General features: G+C 46.1%; 1 protein-coding gene across 1 annotated transcript in view; it reads right to left on the bottom strand.

The window, feature by feature from the left end:
- Positions 1–1,290, bottom strand: part of LOC140119779 (uncharacterized) — a 654,457-nt gene extending 653,167 nt beyond the window's left edge. The window contains exon 1 of the mRNA XM_072139128.1: positions 1,209–1,290. Within this exon, the coding sequence (XP_071995229.1) occupies positions 1,209–1,234 (26 nt within the window). The 5' untranslated portion in view covers positions 1,235–1,290. The remainder of the gene's footprint in view (positions 1–1,208) is intronic.
- Between the last annotated feature and the right edge of the window lie 19,673 nt (positions 1,291–20,963).

The following is a 20,963-nucleotide window of genomic DNA, read 5'->3' as shown; positions in this document are numbered from 1 at the left end:
ATACACTACAGCCGTACCCCTACAGAGAGGATAGCACACAGATACACTACAGCCGCAGCCCTACAGAGAGGATAGCACACAGATACACTACAGCCGTACCCCTACAGAGAGGATAGCACACAGATACACTACAGCCGTACCCCTACAGAGAGGATAGCACACAGATACACTACAGCCGTACCCCTACAGAGAGGATAGCACACAGATACACTACAGCCGTACCCCTACAGAGAGGATAGCACACAGATACACTACAGCCGTACCCCTACAGAGAGGATAGCACACAGATACAGTACAGCCGTACCCCTACAGAGAGGATAGCACACAGATACACTACAGCCGCAGCCCTACAGAGAGGATAGCACACAGATACACTACAGCCGCAGCCCTACAGAGAGGATAGCACACAGATACACTACAGCCGCAGCCCTACAGAGAGGATAGCACACAGATACATTACAGCCGTACCCCTACAGAGAGGATAGCACACAGATACACTACAGCCGCACCCCTACAGAGAGGATAGCACACAGATACACTACAGCCGTACCCCTACAGAGAGGATAACACACAGATACACTACAGCCGCAGCCCTACAGAGAGGATAGCACACAGATACACTACAGCCGCAGCCCTACAGAGAGGATAGCACACAGATACAATACAGCCACAGCCCTACAGAGAGGATAGCACACAGATACACTACAGCCGCAGCCCTACAGAGAGGATAGCACACAGATACACTACAGCCGCAGCCCTACAGAGAGGATAGCACACAGATACACTACAGCCGCAGAACGAGGTTGCGAGGCAGAACCCCAAACCTGAATGTTGGGTCCACTGATGTGTATACATTAATACACACACATACAGGCATGAATATACGTATACACATCACATAGTCTCATACAGTCGGCCATCTTTCCTCATGCTGCTCAGGTCTCTGCTCTCCTTGGGCTGTGAGTGAATATTTCTGCTCTTCTCCTTCTGTGTTTGTTCTTAGGATTCACCACATGCAGCAGTCGGATCAGAACCAGCGGCTTCACTCCCTCCAGCCACACGTACAAATACAAGGACGGCCTGGGGGCCCCTGAATCCTGTCCGCAGTATAAAGTGCTGCACGTTCCCAGGGCTCCTGCTGTGAGGGGGAGGAGGGGCTGCTGGCAACTTTTAACAAAGCTCCAACGATTGAGCAGAAATTAGCTCACGTTGCTCCATCTGATATTTTGCACATTGCCACCCTGAGAACAAAGGCTCAACTGGGGTCCATGTGGTGTCAGTGTCTTCCAGTGATCACTTACCTTTTCCCTCCTCAGCACAGGAAACTATTTACCTCCTCACTATTTACCTCCTCACTCACTCACTCCTTACACATCCTCCCACTCACTGCCCACGAGTCATGTGACCCTGGGAGTGTGATGTCACTAAAGGGGCGGAGCCTCCTGCTCTTTCTTCACTAGTCATGTGACCCTGAGGATGTGATGTCACTGAGGGGGCGGACCCTGCCGGCAGGAAGCAGCGAGCTCTCTATATGTACACAAGAGAAAGGGAGAGTCTCAGGTTTCCTCACTTTTCCCGCTGTCTCCTCTGTTGATTGACACGTCAAGCTTAATGTATCATGTAATGTAATGTTATGTAGTGTTTAATGTACAGCGTAGGGTCTGCGTCCCACACAGAGTGTCATGCACATATCGTGGAGGGTCCGCGTTGCGCGTAACGCACACATCGTTGGTCCATGTTGTCCGCAACACACACACATGGTGGGGGGTGCGGTCCGCGCCGCGTGTAACACCCATATGGGGGGGGGTCCCTGTAGCGTAAGGCACACATAGTGGGGGGGTCTGTGTTGCGCGTAAGGCACACATAGTTGGGGGTCCGCGTCACGTGTAACGCACACATAGTGGGGGTTCTGCGTCGCACGTAACACATACATCATGGGGGGTCTGCGTCGCGCAAGGCTCAAACAGTGGGGGGCCCGCGTTGCACGTAACGCACACATCGTGGGGGGGGGGGGTTCTGCGTCGTGCAAGGCTCAAACAGTGGGTGGGGGGGGGGGTTCAGCATCGCGCGTAACGCACACATAGTGGGGGGGGGGGGTAAGAGTCGCGCTTAACCCACAGAGTGTCGGGGTCCGCATCGAGTGTAACGCACACAGCACGGGATCCGCAGCACGCCCAACGCGGAGTCCGCGTCATGTCTTACTGCCGGTGCGGTGTCCGCATCGTGTGCCACGCACAGCGTCGGGGTCCACGTCGCGCACTCATTCAGCTTTTAGCCCCTAGCACTGTGGGTGTGTATGGCTGTGACCAGGTGTGTGCCCGGTGCCCCTGCTGTATAAGAGGGAGGGTGACATGTCCTGGGGCCATTACACAGAGGAGATAGCGAGATGCTGCAGCCCCAGATAGGGTCATTGCCCTTCTCAAGGTAGTTAGGGAGAGGGGGCTACTATACCGAGGGACAGGTAGACTTCCATGTATATACAGATCGGCTGCTATAGAGCAGGACTAAGGACAAGAATCATTTCACCTCTGTCCTCACGTGATCAGGACAGATCTGGGACTAGAGGATGGTACCGGAGAACGGCCCAGTCAGGGATCATTAAAGGACACCTACCACTTGGAAATGGTCGTTCTGACCCACACTAACCTGCACATAAGGCGAGATGAGCTGGTGCAGGCACATATTTTGGTTAAACATATGAAATGGATGGATTATAAATATAGATTCTTATCTTTGCTAATAACCCACTCGCCTCTTCTCTCTACATGACAGGGCTTGGCCTTTAACATACTAGGGGAGGAATGCAGAGTCACCGAGCCCTCAGGAGCATTAGAGCATGCGCATCGCCGGCTCACATGGCGGCTGCAGCTACTATCACCCAAGTCTCGTGCTATTGCGAGACTTTGGCGAGGAGACTGCCGAAGTCTTGTGATAGCACGAGACTTAGGCGATAGTATGCACAGCCACCCTGCGAGCCGGCGGCGAGACTACGGCGGTCTCCTCGCCAAAGTCTCGCGATAGCACCCGCAGCCACCATGTGAGCCCGCGATGCGCATGTCCTAGTGCCTGCACCAGCTCAGCTCCACTTATGTGCAGGTTAGTGTGGGTCAGTGTCAAGGAAATATTATTCTTGAATGTGTAAGATTTGTTGAACTATTGGTCAATTACAAACTTTGTAGAAATATATGGCATCCATTGAAGCGTCCAGGCCTCATTTACAACATCCTGGAGATCCTTACAACCTGATAAACTCTGACCTGCAGAATGTTCTCTGGTGACCTCAAAAGCCATTTGGTCACCTCTCCTCTGCACCTACCCCCACCCCTGCATCTAGGAATTTGGAAACAAAGAACTGTTTAAATATTCCTGGACTCTCCCCCCCTCATTAACACTTTGCCCAATTGTGAATGACCCTCTGGACTAACTAATGAATGGGAGGTTCTGAAATCTGAACCAAACTGTAAAGATATAAAACAATATGAAATCCAGGAATTGGTGTTCACATTTTGGGGGCTGCTTGACAAGCTGAATGTGTCCCTTATTTCTCCCACCTCCAGGGATCAGGATTTACTTTAAGTTTGTAAGTTTCTGTTATTTTTATCCCTTTTTATTTTATAACTGTTTTGCCGTGTTGTGTGTCATTTTATTTTGTAATTCTTTTGTTTTTAATATCTTTTTATGCACTGATCAACTTTTTGTAATTAAAGCTTTTCACTTTAATTTTGGTCCCTGTATGCTCTGCGAACTCATAGCCTTGTGAAGTGTGGTTAACTGTGTGACTGCTGGAATGCTGAGTGTGCATGTCTAGTGGTGTGACAAGGTGACTGCCTGAGAAGCAAGAATTGATGTAGAGTGGGATACTTATTGGTCCCAGTATAAATGCAATAAGTGGTGGCAGGGGGTCTGGTTCTGGTGCTGGAGCTGTATGAGGTGTGATTTATGCTCAATTTGTGTCCTGAGTGAAAGGTGAGCGCAAGTTTGAGTAGGCTAAATTAACCCGTACAGTTGCACCCCACATCACGTGACGAGGCGGCGGCATCTTCTTCCGTGACAAATTGGTGGCAGCGGTGGGATAAATTCATTTTTGTCAGAGCATTAAGTGTTGGGATTAAGTAACTAACCCCTGCACTTAAGGACTAGTGGAATCCTTGCGAGGAGTACCCTAGTTTTACACGGACCAAATCAGTGCTGTTCTAAGACACACGTGCAAACAGTTTCCCTTCCCCGTTTTTCTTTTCTATCTTTTATTTGGCAAAGGTTGCACTCAGTGATGGCAACCATCTACAAGAGACAGAGCAAGGAGGCTCTAGTCCACCTCTGTGAGCAGAGAGGTATCGACCCGGCTGACAAGTCCAAAGAGCTGCTGGTTTGTGCTCTGATGGAGCAAGATGCAGAGCAAGGATCTGGCACGGCTCAAGGGAGCCAAGATATGGACATTAATCCTGGAAGAGTTTCCCCTGAGGCTACCCACAGCAGGAGCCCTCAGGAAGGCATGGATGTGTCTCTACAAATGGCCCTACAGCAGCTAGGTGAATGTGATCCTAGCCTGCGACTGCAGCTTATCCTTCAATTTAATCAGGCGGCCGCAGCGCGAGAGGAGAGAGCGGCCGCAGAGCGAGAGAAGGAGAGAGCGGCCGCAGAGCGAGAGAAGGAGAGAGCGGCCGCAGAGCGAGAGAAGGAGAGAGCGGCCGCAGAGAGAGAGAAGGAGAGAGCGGCCGCAGAGAGAGAGGAGAGAGCGGCCGCAGAGCGAGAAAAGGAGAGAGCGGCCGCAGAGCGAGAGGAGAGAGCAGCCGCAGAGCGCCAGGCTGATAGAGAATTCAGGCTGGAAATGACGCGTATTGAAAGGGGTATCAATTCTGTGCAACCCCAATCCCAGGATGTAGACCCCAAAAGACCTCGTCAAGAACGTTTTCCAGTACTGGACAAGGATGGGGACTTGGACATTTTTTTGCGGTCTTTTGAGAAGACCTGCAGACAATACCATCTGCCCCGTGAGCAGAGGGCACAGTATTTAAGCCCAGGGCTAAGAGGCAAAGCCCTGGAAGTATTTGCTGACCTTCCTCTTGAGCTTGATGCGGACTATGACGCTATAAAAGCTGCTTTGATTAAAAAGTACAACCTAACTCCAGAGGTGTACCGCAGGAAATTCCGGAGCGTAAAGCGAGGACCAACTGACAGCTACGCTGATACAGTAGGCAACTTACGGACTACCTTTCTACAGTGGACCCGAGGACTTTCTGTCAACAGCCGTGAGGACCTGGAGGATCTCATGATAAAAGATCAGTTTTTGCACATTTGTCCTGTGGATGTACGACAGTTTGTTTGTGACAGGGAGCCTAAAACTGCGGATGAAGCTGCGCAGATTGCGGACACCTATGCCGCCAACAGGATGTCAGAACCCCGAAAGGCTGTAAACAGCTGGAATGGAGGTAAGCCGGTGGGGAATTCCCCTTTTTCTGCAAACCAACCACCAGGGCGACCCTTTTCTGGTGCTCCAGGGACTAAAACTGTTATTGACAATCGCAAATGTTTTACCTGTAACCAAGTGGGACATCTTAGTGTTGCATGTCCCAACAGGAAGAATACTCCCAGAACACTGTCTGGATCATCACCCTCTGTTTTATTTGTGGCTGGAAAAGTGGGGAAAAACAATGATAATCTTCAGTCTGTTACCGTAGGCAATAGGGTCACCGTTGGATTAAGAGACACTGGAGCAGAAGTGACCCTTGTACGTCCAGAAATGGTGGACTCAAATGACATTATTCCAGGAAAAACATTGTCTGTAATAGGGGTTGGGGGAGCTAGCCCTGCTGTACCAATGGCCCACGTGTATCTAGACTGGGGGGCAGGAAGGGGTTTGAGGACTGTGGGCGTATCCAACACTATTCCAACTAATGTGTTATTAGGCACTGACCTTGGCAGAATGGTATCTCAATATGTTCCTACTAACCCCTTGATAACAATTGAGGAGCACTGCTCTCCTCAAGTAGATTGTAATGAATTTGAGAAATGTAATGATGTGAAGGGAGGGATAAGATCAGATTCCCCTCCAACTGCTATACTAGACTTGCATGTAGGGGATGCTGGGGAAACTTCATATGTTGCAGCTGTGACTCGCAGTCAATGCGAATTTAATCCTCAAGCTGTGGTGTCCACAGGAGAAGAGGATGAATCGTGTAACCTTCTACCTGGGGTTCAGCCAGTATACCCAGAGAATCAAGACTCTAGCTCTGGTCCAGCGCTTGCATCAGGCCTTGACTTACATACTGATAGTCAGAGCTTTATGCAGGCACTGCAGACAGATACTACATTGGAGAAGTTAAAACTTCTTGTAGGTAAACCTCCTACCGAGTCTGACCAAGAACGGGTGTTCTGGGAAGAAGGAAAGCTCTATATGGAGGGTATTCCCACTGATAAACAAAAATTCTGGGATTGTGAGAAACGCCTAGTTGTTCCCTATCAGTTCAGAGAAAGATTGCTGAAGGTTGCCCATGAAATCCCTCTAGCTGGGCACCTAGGGATACAAAAAACCAAAGCTCGCTTGACGCACAATTTTTATTGGCCCAAGATGGGCACTGACATTGCTAATTACTGTCGGTCTTGCACAGTTTGCCAAAGGGTGGGAAAAACTGGGAATATTCATAAGGCTCCACTGATTCCTCTACCAGTAATTGATGAGCCTTTCCAGCGGGTGGCTGTAGATATCATTGGACCCCTTAAAATACCTAGCAGCTCAGGAAAGAAATTTATTCTTACAGTAGTGGACTATGCCACTAGATACCCAGAAGCTGTAGCCCTGTCTTCTATACGTGCAGATAAGGTAGCAGATGCATTATTGACTGTTTTCTCTCGTGTTGGGTTTCCCAGGGAAATGTTGACTGATCAAGGTACACAGTTCATGTCTAATTTAATGCAAAGCCTCTGTAAGAAAATGCAGGTAGAACATTTGGTAGCCACCCCCTATCACCCTCAGACTAATGGTTTGTGTGAACGTTTTAATGGGACCCTGAAACAAATGCTTAAAATGCTCATTGAGACTGTAGGGAGAGACTGGGAGCGGTACCTTCCCCATCTCTTGTTTGCTTACCGGGAAGTACCACAAGCATCCACTGGTTTCTCCCCATTTGAGCTTATTTATGGGAGAAGAGTAAGGGGGCCTCTTGATCTGATTAAGGACACTTGGGAAGGTAACGTAGGGACACAAGGAGTCTCTGTTGTAGAATATGTACTGAGACTCAGGGAGAAGATGCAGACTTTGAGTAACTTAGTGCATGAGAATATGTCCATAACCCAGACCAATCAGAAACTTTGGTATGACCGAAATGCCAGACAGAGGATATATGAAGAAGGTCAGAAGGTCTGGGTGCTGGTTCCCATGTTGCAAAACAAACTACAGGCTGCATGGGAGGGCCCCTATACTATATGCAAACGATTAAATGATGTTAACTATGTTGTGGCCCTCGATGAGGCAAACAAACGCCAAAAGGTATTTCATGTTAACATGTTAAAAGCACATCATGACAGGGGAGCTTGTGTGATGCCTGTTTGCAGTTTGCCAGAGGAGGGGGAGGGGGATCCCCTATTAGACCTTGTGTCTGAGCCACAAAGCAAATGGTCCCTTGAGACTGCACAATTCAACCCCCAACTCTCCCATACTCAGAAGTGTGAGCTCAGGGAGGTACTCAATGCCTTCACAGATACCTTCACCCAGAAGCCTGGGAGAACTCATCTAGCTATTCACAGGGTGGACACTAGCAATCACCTGCCAATAAGACAATCTGCTTATAGGGTTTCAACTGAGGTCAAATCTAATATGAAGGATCAAATAGAAGAGATGTTGGCCCTGGGCGTAATACAAAAATCTCCCCTGTAGTCCTTGTGCCAAAGAAGGACAGAACCACACGGTTCTGTGTGGATTACAGGAAGCTAAACCTAATTACCACATTTGATGCTTACCCCATGCCAAGAATAGATGAATTATTAGATCAGCTGGCTAGTGCTTCCTACCTTACCATCATGGATCTAAGTAGGGGGTACTGGCAAATCCCTATGACAAAGGACGCTCAGGAAAGGTCTGCCTTCATAACTCCCTTTGGGCTGTACGAATTTTTGGTCATGCCATTTGGTATGAAAAATGCCCCTGCCACCTTCCAAAGGTTGGTCAACCAACTCCTGGAGGGACTGGATAGCTTTGCAGTTGCATACCTTGATGACATAGCCATTTTCAGCAACTCATGGGGGGAACACCTGCAACATCTGACACAGGTGCTGGAAAGACTCAAAAGGGCAGGTTTGACTGTCAAACCGGAGAAATGTCAGATAGCAATGTCAGAAGTGCAATATCTGGGACACTGTGTCGGAGGTGGGGTGCTACGGCCTGAACCGGGGAAAGTAGATGCCATAACCACATGGCCCACCCCTAGAACTAAGAAACAAGTCATGTCTTTCCTAGGGACAGTCGGCTATTATAGGAAATTTGTGCCAAACTACAGTGCGCTGGCTAAACCCTTGACAGACTTAACCAAGAAAAAACTCCCCCAAATTGTTGCATGGACCAATCAGTGTGAGGAATCATTTTCAGCCTTGAAAGCTGTATTGGCCAGTTCACCTGTTCTCCAGGCCCCAGATTTCACCCACAGATTTTTGGTACAAACTGACGCCAGCACATACGGACTAGGTGCAGTCCTTAGTCAGGTAAACCCGAAAGGAGAAGAGCACCCATTACTTTACCTAAGTAGGAAACTGTTGCCCCGGGAGGTTGCATATGCCACAATTGAAAAAGAGTGTCTGGCAATTGTGTGGGCTCTGCAAAAACTGCAGCCATATCTGTATGGGCGTAACTTTACTGTGATCACAGATCATAATCCACTTAGCTGGCTTAATAGGGTGGCTGGAGACAATGGGAAGCTGCTCAGATGGAGCCTGGTCTTGCAGCAATATGATTTCACAATTCAACACAAGAAAGGTAGTGAGCATGGGAATGCAGACGGCCTCTCTCGCCAGGGGGAGCCAGAGGTAGAAGTGCGCCAAGAAGATGGCAAGTGAGCCAATCTCCTAGGCACAATCAAAAAAGGGGAGGTGTCAAGGAAATATTATTCTTGAATGTGTAAGATTTGTTGAACTATTGGTCAATTACAAACTTTGTAGAAATATATGGCATCCATTGAAGCGTCCAGGCCTCATTTACATCCAGGCCTCATTTACAACATCCTGGAGATCCTTACCACCTGATAAACTCTGACCTGCAGAATGTTCTCTGGTGACCTCAAAAGCCATTTGGTCACCTCTCCTCTGCACCTACCCCCACCCCTGCATCTAGGAATTTGGAAACAAAGAACTGTTTAAATATTCCTGGACTCTCCCCCCTCATTAACACTTTGCCCAATTGTGAATGACCCTCTGGACTAACTAATGAATGGGAGGTTCTGAAATCTGAACCAAACTGTAAAGATATAAAACAATATGAAATCCAGGAATTGGTGTTCACATTTTGGGGGCTGCTTGACAAGCTGAATGTGTCCCTTATTTCTCCCACCTCCAGGGATCAGGATTTACTTTAAGTTGTAAGTTTCTGTTATTTTTCTCCCTTTTTATTTTATAACTGTTTTGCCGTGTTGTGTGTCATTTTATTTTGTAATTCTTTTGTTTTTAATATCTTTTTATGCACTGATCAACTTTTTGTAATTAAAGCTTTTCACTTTAATTTTGGTCCCTGTATGCTCTGCGAACTCATAGCCTTGTAAAGTGTGGTTAGCTGTGTGACTGCTGGAGTGCTGAGTGTGCATGTCTAGTGGTGTGACAAGGTGACTGCCTGAGAAGCAAGAGTTGTTGTAGAGTGGGATACTTATTGGTCCCAGTATAAATGCAATAAGTGGTGGCAGCGGGTCTGGTTCTGGTGCTGGAGCTGTATGAGGTGTGATTTATGCTCAATTTGTGTCCTGAGTGAAAGGTGAGCGCAAGTTTGAGTAGGCTAAATTAACCCGTACAGTTGCACCCCACGTCACGTGACGAGGCGGCGGCGTCCTCGATAGCACCCGCAGCCACCATGTGAGCCCGCGATGCGCATGTCCTAGTGCCTGCACCAGCTCAGCTCCACTTATGTGCAGGTTAGTGTGGGTCAGAATGACCATTTCCAAGTGGTAGGTTTCCTATAACTATTCTCTTTTCTAATCTCAAACAATATAATCCCACAGTCCCTGCATTTCTAATCTCAAGCCATTTCATAGTGCAGCGACTATAAGGCCCCTTTCACACTCGCATTTTTCACGTGTGTTCTGCACGTGCTTTTGACGCGCAGAAATTGCATTGCACTCTGACCTATTGTAATCAACGGGTCTTCATAGTTGCATTCTTTTTCACGCACACACGCGCATTTTATTTAACACGCGTTTAAATCTCGACATACTTTACTTTTGCAAGTCACGCGCGTGAAAAACGCACCATACAAGTCTATGGAGATGCATCAAAACGCATCGCACTCTGAGACGCATGCAAGTCCAATGCAAGTGCAATGCGTTTTTCACGCATCAATTGCCATAGAAAAGATAGAGCTCAGCCCTGCGTCCTTTTCACGCGCATTATCTGTGTGCGAAAATCGCATTGAAATTGAATTGAAAATGTGCGTGAAAAACTGAGACACTGAACAAACTCTGACTGAAAACTGATTGCAAAATGTTAGTTTTTCACTGACCAAACCCTGATCGCACCCTGATCGACTCTGACGTGATCTGCAACACAAGTGTGAAAGAGGCCTTACTGCATCTGTATTTGCATACCGTCCTATAGTGCAGTGTGAGGAGCCGCGGTTGTGTTAGAATGCAGGTGGCAAATAAGGCACCAGGGTGTGGCCGTGGTGCTGCTACTTCTGATGCTGCATAGTTCCTGCTACAACTTCCTCTGGTGCACACAGGTGCCAGGGTTTGCAGGGTTTTCTTTTAGGCCACCGTAGTGCTGTCAGAAAGGAGAGGTCACATATAGTTGAGGCATTGGTAAATTAGATCGCAGACGGTTCCTAAAGTTCCATCAGATGATCTCCAACACATTCCACATCTAGTGAAGCTGCACAACCCTCCTCCTCAGCCACAAGTCATGGAGCAGTTGCTAATGCTTTATGATGACTCTCCTAGCTGTGATTCCGTGCGCCGTCCAACTGCCTCCACCTTACTTTACAAGCAAAGAGTTGACATATACCCAACAACTTGTGTTAGAAGATGAGGATGTGGACAGTGGCCAATTGCAGAAGATTTATGATGATGATGAAACCAAAGTGACAACTGCTGCGGCTTTCTGCAATCAGTAGACTGACAAGGAGGGCAGCCGTAAGGGCTTGGTAGAAGAAGATCTGATGGGTGATGACAAGGTTCAAGTCCCAACATGTATGAAAGACAATGAGCTTTGGTAGGAAGAGATGGTGATCAGAAAGCCACATCCAGTGCATACATCCTTCTGTTCGTTAAGAGAAAACAGTTATGGATCCCACGTGACGTTGCTGAGCCAGGAGGTGGAGGTGGATGTGGTGGTGTAAGTGGAAGAGGCGAAGAAGGAGGAAGTCAACACTCTAACCACCGATTGAGTAGTTGAGGCCTCCTTCTCCACCTCTTCCACATCCACCTCCAACTCCTCCTACCAGTGGACCTCTGGCACCTGTTTCAAGTGTATTACAAATATGAACATGGGTATTTAGTCAGTGTTTGAAGAAAGAGTGAATGTGAAAAAAAAAAAATACATTTGTAAATTATGGTGGAAAATAAGTATTTGGTCACCTACAAACAAGCAAGATTCCTGGCGCTGACAGACCTGTATCTTCTTTATTTAGTACCTGTAGTAATGGCTCCTGTTTGAGCTTGTTATAAAAGACACAAGTCCACAACCTCAAACAGTCACACTCCAAATTCTACTACGGTGAAGACCAAAAAGCTGTGAAGGACACCAGAAACACAATTGTAGACCTGCACAAGGCTGGGAAGACTGTATCTGCAATATGCAGCAGCTTGGTGTCAACAGATTAACGGTGGGAGCAATAATTAGAAAGACAATGATTATCGCCCTCTACCAGCAGCTCCATGCAGGATGTCACCTTGTGGGGTCAAAATGACTGCAAGAATGGGGAACAAAATCCCTAGAACCTTACGTGGGCACCTAGTGGATGACCTACAGAAAGATGGGAACATAACAAAGGCGAATGTCAGTAACACACTAAGCTGTCAGGGACTAGACATGTCCCCCGGCTTACACCAGTACATATCCGGTCCTGTCTGAAGTTTGCTAGAGAGCATTTGGATGTTCCAGAAGAGCATTGGGAGAATGTCATATGCTCAGATGAAACCAAAAAATGGGAATTATTCTCACCGTTAATTCGGTTTCCATTAGTCCACCATGACGGCCCACCTGGAGGTTGACCCCTTGACCTCTGTAGGGACAGGAAGCAGAGAGGTTAAATTCCCCCCCCTTGCACTCACATACCAGTGTCTTCAAATAATAACACCGGCAGTGGATGCAACCCCTTTATTGCATGTTAATTTCACATACACTATATACAGTAATATATCATTATAGCATAACAATATATATATACATATATTTCTAGGGGTGGGAAAAAATACATGGGCCGTCATGGTGGACTAATGGAAACCGAATTAACGGTGAGAATAATTCCCATTTTCCATATCGTCCCCCATGACGGCCCACCTGGAGATTTATCAAATAATTCCTTAGGGAGGGACTACGGTTTGCAAGACTTTTCTACCAAAGGCTAATTCTTTGGTATTCTGGATATTCAGTCTGTAATGTTTGGCAAAGGTCAATTGGTTCGACCAGGTGGCAGCCCTGCATATTTCCTCGATGGAAGCGCCCCTCTTTTCTGCCCATGTGGTAGCCATAGCTCTGGTTGAATGGGCTCTAACTCGCTCAGGAATAGTCAGATTCTGGGACTCATATGCTCCTTTGATGATCAGCTGAATCCATCTGGCTATAGAGGCTTTAGATGCTTTCTTCCCTTTGTTCTTGTTGCCGAACTGAAGGAGAATATTGGAATCTTGGCGCCATGATTCCGTGTTTTTTATATAATGCAGCAAGATTCTTCTGACATCCAAGGAATGCCAAGTAGCTTCTTTTGGAGATTTTGGATCCTGAAAAAATGATGGAAGGAAAATTTCTTGATTTCGATGAAACTCTGAAGAAACTTTAGGAACAAAGGTTTTATCAAGCCTTAAAGTAACTCTATCCTCAGAGATTCTCAAGTATGGCTCTCTAATCGACAATGCCTGAATCTCCCCTAACCTTCTAGCGGATGTTATAGCTATTAGGAAGGTCAATTTTTGGGTCAAGTCCTTTATGTTAGCATCTTCCATAGGCTCGAATGGTGGCCCAGTAAGGTAATTCAGAACTAAAGAAAGGTCCCATGATGGGATTTTCTGTATATAATTTGGTCTCAGTCTGGATGTGGCTTTTACAAACCTGCTGATCCATCTGTTATCGGCCAAGGGATGATCAAAGAAAGCGCTTAGAGCTGAAATCTGGACTTTGAGGGTACTGGTCTTCAACCCTTTGTCAAATCCGGACTGCAGGAAGTCTAGGATCTGAGAAATATTCGGAGATGTTTGGTTAGGTTGACTTGAACCACAAAATGACATAAACTTTTTCCATATTTTATTATAAATAGCAAAGGTGACTGGTTTACGACTTGCTTTCATGGTGGTTATTACCTTGTCTGAAAGACCTCTGGACTTTAGTAATGACCTTTCAGGATCCAGGCCGAGAGACTGAGAGACCGTGGGTTTGGGTGATAGATGGGACCTTGGGACAGGAGATCTTCTCTGACAGGCAGAATTATCGGTTCTGCTAGAGCCATTTCTTTTAGGGCTGGGAACCAGTTCTTTTTTGGCCAGTACGGCACTATTAGGATTACAGTGGCCTTGTCCGCCCGAATCTTTTGTATGACTCTGGAAATCACTGGAATAGGAGGAAAGGCATACATAAGAGGAGCGTCCCAAACCTGATTGAATGCGTCCATCTGAAGGCCTAACCCGATGCTGTCCAGCGAGTAGAAATTTCCTACTCTGGAATTGGTCTTGGTAGCAAATAAATCTATCGTCGGATGACCCCAAACCTTGGTTATCTCTTGGAATACATTGTCGTTCAGACACCACTCGTTTTGATCTAGGTGATTCCGGCTTAAGAAATCCGCCACCTTGTTGTTTTCTCCTCTTAGATGGATCGCTTTCAACGAGAGGATATATTTTTCTGCCCAGCAAAAAATCTTTTTCGATAACTCCAGGAGATCTTTGCTCCTTGTGCCCCCTTGATGCTTCAAGTAAGCCACTGTTGTTATATTGTCTGAGTAGACTTTCACATGATGTCCTTTGAGTTCTGAGGCACTGTTTTTCAAGGTCTCCCATACCGCTCTTAGTTCTCGGTAATTTGAGGACCGATTTTGAATGGAGACAGTCCACCGACCCTGAAGAAGTTTGTCTCCTAGATTTGCACCCCAACCTGACCGACTGGCATCTGTTTGGATTACTTTGATTGGCCATGGATGCCAAGGTATTCCTTTCATTAAATGTGACATGTCTGTCCACCAATTCAGGAACATTTTGACTCTTGGAGGTAGTTGGATACTCTGGTCTAGATGGTGGGAGTTCTTGTCCCAAACCTCTAAAATCCAGCACTGGAATCTTCGAGTATGACTTTGACTCCATTGAACAGATTGTATGCAAGCCGTCATCTGCCCCAACATTCTCATGGCTTCTCTTATTGTGCAACAGTCTTGTTGTTGGAAGTGGTGTATCTTCTGAATGAGTCTGTCCCTTTTTTCGGGAGGAAGAAATGACATCTGTAAGGATGTGCTTAGAAGTGTGCCTAGGAATATTGTGTTTTTGCTGGGTGTCAGTTTTGATTTCTCCCAGTTTATGCACCAGCCTAGTTGTTTCAGGGTAGTAATCGTCAGATTCCTGTGCTGTATAAGTTCCCGTTCTGTCTGACCAATTATCAGTAGGTCGTCCAGGTATGGAATCACCACCACTTTCTTGGATCTCAAAAATGCCACTACTTCTATCATGATTTTTGAAAAGGTCCTTGGGGCAGACGAGATCCCGAACGGGAGAGCTTTGTACTGAAAACAAGCTGTGTTTCCCTCCGGAGTGACTACTGCAAATCTGAGGAATTTCTGAGATGGTGGATAGATCGGCACATGGTAGTATGCGTCTTTTAGGTCGATGGTACATAAGAACGCATTTGGCGGAATTAATGGGGTGGCTGAGCATATAGTTTCCATCTTGAATCTCCTGTAAAGAATATGCTTGTTCAGATTTTTGAGATTGAAGATTAGACGGAATGTTCCATTTGGCTTTGTTATGAGGAATAAAGGCGAATAATGACCTTTCCCTTGTGATTGTTTGGGTACTGGAGATATCACATCCATGGTCTTTAGCTTCAGGACCTCCTGCCATAAGCTGGAGGTTAGTGATTGCGACGGCTGTTTTGTTACTATGAAGTTGTTGGGAGGAAGAGAAGTCAGTTCTAACTTGTACCCGTCTAGTAGAATCCCTAAGACCCATGGGTTTGAGGTTATTTGGGTCCAATGGTGACGGAAATGGAGCAGTCTTCCTCCCACTCTGGCGTCATTGCTTTCTAAAGTTAGATGATGAGTTACTGGAGCTGAGTAGGAATCCTCTTCCTCTTCCACCTTTGGAATAACTCCATCTACCTTGTTTGCCTTTACCTCTGTATGGAAACTTCTTCTCCTTTGGGTCACGAAAGGATTGTTTCCTTTGACCTGTTCTTGTTTCAGGAAACCCTTTTTTACGATCCGCCGCTCTCTCCAGAATGGCGTCTAATTCTGCCCCAAATACATATTCACCCTGGAAGGGAAGACTACATAGTCTGGCCTTTGATCTGCAATCGCCACTCCACTGTCTTAACCAAATGGCACGTCTTACTGAATTTGACAAGGCACTTTCTTTTGCGCTGAACCTTACTCCCTCTGCCGAGGCATCCGCAATAAAGGCTGTAGCAGACTTTAACATAGGAATAGTATCCAGCAGCATTTCTCTTGAGGTGCCAGTTTTTATGTGGTTCTCTAATTCAGATAGCCAGAAAAGGAGAGTACGGGAAACAGAAGTCGTAGCTATATTCACCTTTAAATTAAGCATGGCGGCTTCCCATGCTTTTTTCAATAAACTATCAGCTTTTCTATCCATCGGGTCTCTAAGCTGAATGGCGTCTTCAAATGGAAGATCAGTCTTCTTTGTGATTTTAGTCACCTGGACATCTACTTTGGGTGTAGCATTCCAGTTCTTTACTTCCTCTTCATCAAATATCAGACGATTTTTGAAATCTTTAGAGACAGAAATTCTATTTTCAGGCTCTCTCCATTCCTCCAATATCAATTCCTTAAGTGTATTGTTTATTGGAAACACTCTTTTCTTTTTCGCTTTAAGTATGCCAAATAGTTCATCCTGTACAGATTTTGCCTCCTCAATGTCTTCAATTTTTAACGTATCTCTGACCGCTTTAAGTAATGCATCAAGATTTTCTGATGCGAATAGGTATTTCGACTCCATTTTGGTAGCCGCTATAGATTGAGAAACATCCATATCTAAGGAAAAAGATGTACTAGCTTCCTCTGATTCAGCTTCAGACTCAGAATAGGACTCCATCACCCTGGGCCTTTTAGGTGGTACTATCTGGGGAATAATGGAAGCCACAGAAGCCGCCACAGATGTCTGGACTTCTCCCTTAATGAATGATCTCATCTCTTCCATAAAGGAGTATTTCTCTTCTTTGAGTAGACTGTCTAAACATTCTTTGCATACAGGTTTCTTGTAGTTACTTAAGAGCTTATTGAAACACATATTGCATCTGCGTGATTGTGCCTTCTTTTTCTCTAGCTCTTTTGTTTTCTCCTTCTCTTTAGATTCCTACCAAAAAGAAGGAGAACAAAACCAGATTTTGTAGACAGGCTACATGTGATGTGGAATTAAGAAATCCCAAACATACTAGACACCCCGAAACCACTCACAGGAGCTATAGGCGGGGGGTCTGATACAATGATGTCCATTGCTGAGGACTCGGAGCTGCCAATTGTAATCTATGCATAAACATAACAAACGTTAGAATGTGCAATTACATAGCCGCAATATCATATAGATATATATGTGCTCACAATGGCTGACCTTAATAGCGTATATAAACGTGAAGGCTCAGCTAGAAATCCAGGCACCAGCTCTATATTCTAAAAAGACAATGTTTCTCCATTAGTTTTACTGAAAGAAAGCATACTCAATTCTTAAGGTAATGTACCTGTTCCACGTAGCGTGCACGGCTGATGGCGACAGAAGTATAGACCTCAGATCAACGTGAGAGCCCGCTTGATATTTCAAACATACTCACGCCGGCTTCTCGTGTCCGCGATACGTCACTTCCGGTGCGACACACTTTGGCCGGAAGTCGCCATCTTGGAACACCCGGAAGTGTTCCATTTTCCCTGCACGCGCCCGGGTGATGTTGGCTTCGCGGAGCCGTCAACAGAGCCGGTCGAAGGTCCCCTTCCAGGCAGGGGAAGGATGCGCTATGCACCGCTCGCGGCCCGGGACCAGGTAGGATGTAGGGACATGTCCCGCACCTATACTCCCCCCTGACTGTCCCCCTGGAGGAGACGGGGAGAGTTCTCTCCACTCCCTGCCCTGTGTAGGGACAGGAAGACACTGGTATGTGAGTGCAAGGGGGGGGAATTTAACCTCTCTGCTTCCTGTCCCTACAGAGGTCAAGGGGTCAACCTCCAGGTGGGCCGTCATGGGGGACGATATGGAAAAGAACAGTTTGGTAGAAACACACTCGTTGTGTTTGGAGAAGAGTGAATGTTGTATCTAAAGAACACCAGACCTACTGTAGTGCTTGGGGGGGGGGGGGGGGAAGTTGCTTCGTAAGATGGATTTTCGAAGACCTGGAGTGGCCTAGCCAGTCTCCAGCTCTCTACACCATAGAAAACCTTTGGAGGGAGTTGAAAATCTGTGTTGCCCAGAGACAGCCTCAACACATGACTGCTCTACATGAGATTTGCACAGAGGAAGGGGCCAACATACCAGCAACAGTGTGCGCCATTCTTCTGAAGACTTACAGAAGGCATTTGACCTTTGTCAAAGTATTGAGATGAACTTTTGCTACTGACCAAATACTTATTTTCCACCATCATTTGCAAATCAATTCAATGCAACAATGTGATTTTATGGAATTGTTTTTCTATTTTGTCTTTCGTGGTTGCGGTTCTACCAATGATGTCACTTACAGGCCTCTCTTATCTTCCTAAGTGGGAGAACTTGACAAAATACTTTCCCCCCCACTGTATATTGTGTTTTAATCATGTATTTTTTTTACTATTTTTTATGTTGAGTTATTAGTTTAAGTACTTTCCCTTGCCCATTTTTTGTAGGGCAATTGCCCTGATAACGTCTTGTAGCACAGTGTAATCCGTAGCGCCTGGATACCGTTTGCATCTTCTGACCCAAGGATAATAACTGCGCCTGGTTGGCGTCTTTTAGCACAGTAAGAGGAAGGACGTAGTGTTTCCCATTGCATCTTCTACCCCAGTGACAATAACTGGGTCTGGATTCCTACAGCTTCTTATAGCGCAGGGACAGTCACTGTCTGGATAGCCACTGCGTTTTCTACCCCAGTCAGAATATCTGTGTCTGGATACACGAGTGCAGTGATGTTAACAACAGCATTTAATTTTTTAATATTTATTTCTTTACTACGGTATATGATATTTTTTAAGTACTTTTCCTAGCCTATTTTTGGCAAAGCAATTGCCCCGTTACCCCCAATGTTGCAGCCCTCTACCCTTAATACCCTCATAGCCAAATCCATTTGCCCAAACCAAACTTCTTTCTTAAGTTCTTCTGAACCCGTTGAACCCAAATTACCACAGATTCGCTCTGTCCTAACAGTGACAAAATGTTCCAACAGCCCCCCCCCCCCCTGTGAAGCGATTATTTCCATTCAATCCTATGAAATTATGTAACCCTGGCAGAGCTCAATGGCAGAGCTCAATATACAGAACCCCAAGCCACATTTTTTGGTTGACACCGAATGTTTTAGAGACGCCTGTGGCTGGCACACACTGCTTTTTGGGCATCTGTGGTTCGCATACATTCTTATGAGAGCTACTTTGGTTTGCATATAATGTCATAGGGCACCAGTACTTGGCACAAAAATTTACAGCTAATCATGCAACCTATTTTTATTGGTCATACTGATGGCATTGGCAACCGGAAAGCGCTGCAAGCTGTACATCCTGTAGTACATCCTTTGCAGTGTCAGGCTTCGAGGTTGTGAATAGTCTGGACCACTGCGGACAATGACGCAAGCCACAACCTGGGACCGGAGTCTAAGTGGTACCCAGTTTTCACCAGAGCCCGCCGCAAAGCAGGTTGGTCTTGCTGCGGCGTCAGCAATAGGTCAAGGCAGGCGGCAAAGGAGCGAAGTCAAAAGCAGAACCAGGGTCACAACGAGAATACACATAAACAGCACACGGCATAAACCAGAACCACTGATAAACCCAGTAGCCGACTTGTCAGTGAAGGGTATAAAAAGTAATTCTATTACAAGCAACTTGTAACTAAATAATCAAAAGGTGGTAGGACGGAGGTAAATGGTCGATATGACAGCCAGGAACTTGTAAAGGCTAACCTGGAAATCAACAACCATAGCTCTACCACTGCCATGGAGGGTGCCATCACTGCGACCATGGTTCCCAAATGTTTTGATTGTTCCCAACAGTTGTTGCCTGCTGGGATTAAGTGTTATCCCCTACTAATTACCTTTGAGAGAGAAGAGATGCCTGGCCACCACTATCACTCTGTCGAGAAGATAAAATGTAGACCCCCCCCCAGCATCACTCTGTCTGGAAGAAGAGATGTAGATCCCCAAGCATCAAACTGTTCCGAGGAGTTCTGTGTTGGTGTGTGACTCCCTGTATCACCTGGGAAAAGGAGATGTAGTCCTACAGAACAATGGTGTTAGAATATTGGAAGGGCAAGGTGCAGGTTCGTCACACTATTATGGAAGTACCTTATTATGGACCTCTCTGTCTTGTCCTTGATCTCCTCCAGGCTACACGCTAATGCCAGGCGGTTCTAGCTTGAGAAAGGTCTCATGTGGACCAATACATTGCTGCCATTAATCTGTTAGTATTCGATTTTAATTTAGTTGTACATCAACTAAAGAAACCGTCTCGAAACAATATCACCTGATGGCACGGATACCGATCCTAGTCCATAGTGATTGATGCCGGTCTGTGGGCTTAAGTAGTACTTGGAAATTCACCACAGTCATAAGAAAATTAACAATTTTTAATAATTTTCTAGAAGTACCTGGACCCAACATACACAGAATATATAATCTTGACACATAAATAACAGGAATGTCTCACTTTTACATAATTAGAAAAACAAGATCTCGATTGATCTGATGAGATCAGAACGATCCCTGGTGAGGAGAGCGCCACTTGACCATGATTCTTTAATCGCGTCGATATAAACGGCTGTACAAGAATCTAATTCTAGACTTGTTTATTTGAGAAATACCATACCATGTGTCGGAATAAGTTCTGGGGTCACATAGTTTTGGATGTGCCTGACGCTTTAATAAATATGGTGATATTTAAAAGTCATGGTCATTATTCATAAATCCTTGATATTTCCTTCACTAAAGTTTTCAGTTGCCTTCACCAAGGTTCAGGAGACTGTGGTTCCGTTGTCCCACTAGTGAAAATGAACTGGTTCTGAAGACCCACCATTGTTTCTGAGGAAACAGGTCCTAGTAATCTTTTATCTGGCTTGTCCTGCTAGAATTCCTGTTGTGTCCCATGTGGGGATCATCTAGTGGGACAGTCCAACCCCAAAAATCTCTGTTGAAATTTAGAAATCTCAACTGAATGGAACTGAAATTCTGGGGCTCATTTACTA

The sequence above is a fragment of the Engystomops pustulosus genome, chromosome 2, assembly GCF_040894005.1.
Source record: "Engystomops pustulosus chromosome 2, aEngPut4.maternal, whole genome shotgun sequence".
NCBI classification, from domain to species: Eukaryota; Metazoa; Chordata; class Amphibia; order Anura; family Leptodactylidae; genus Engystomops; species Engystomops pustulosus.
This window is presented reverse-complemented; position numbering and strand designations above follow the sequence as displayed.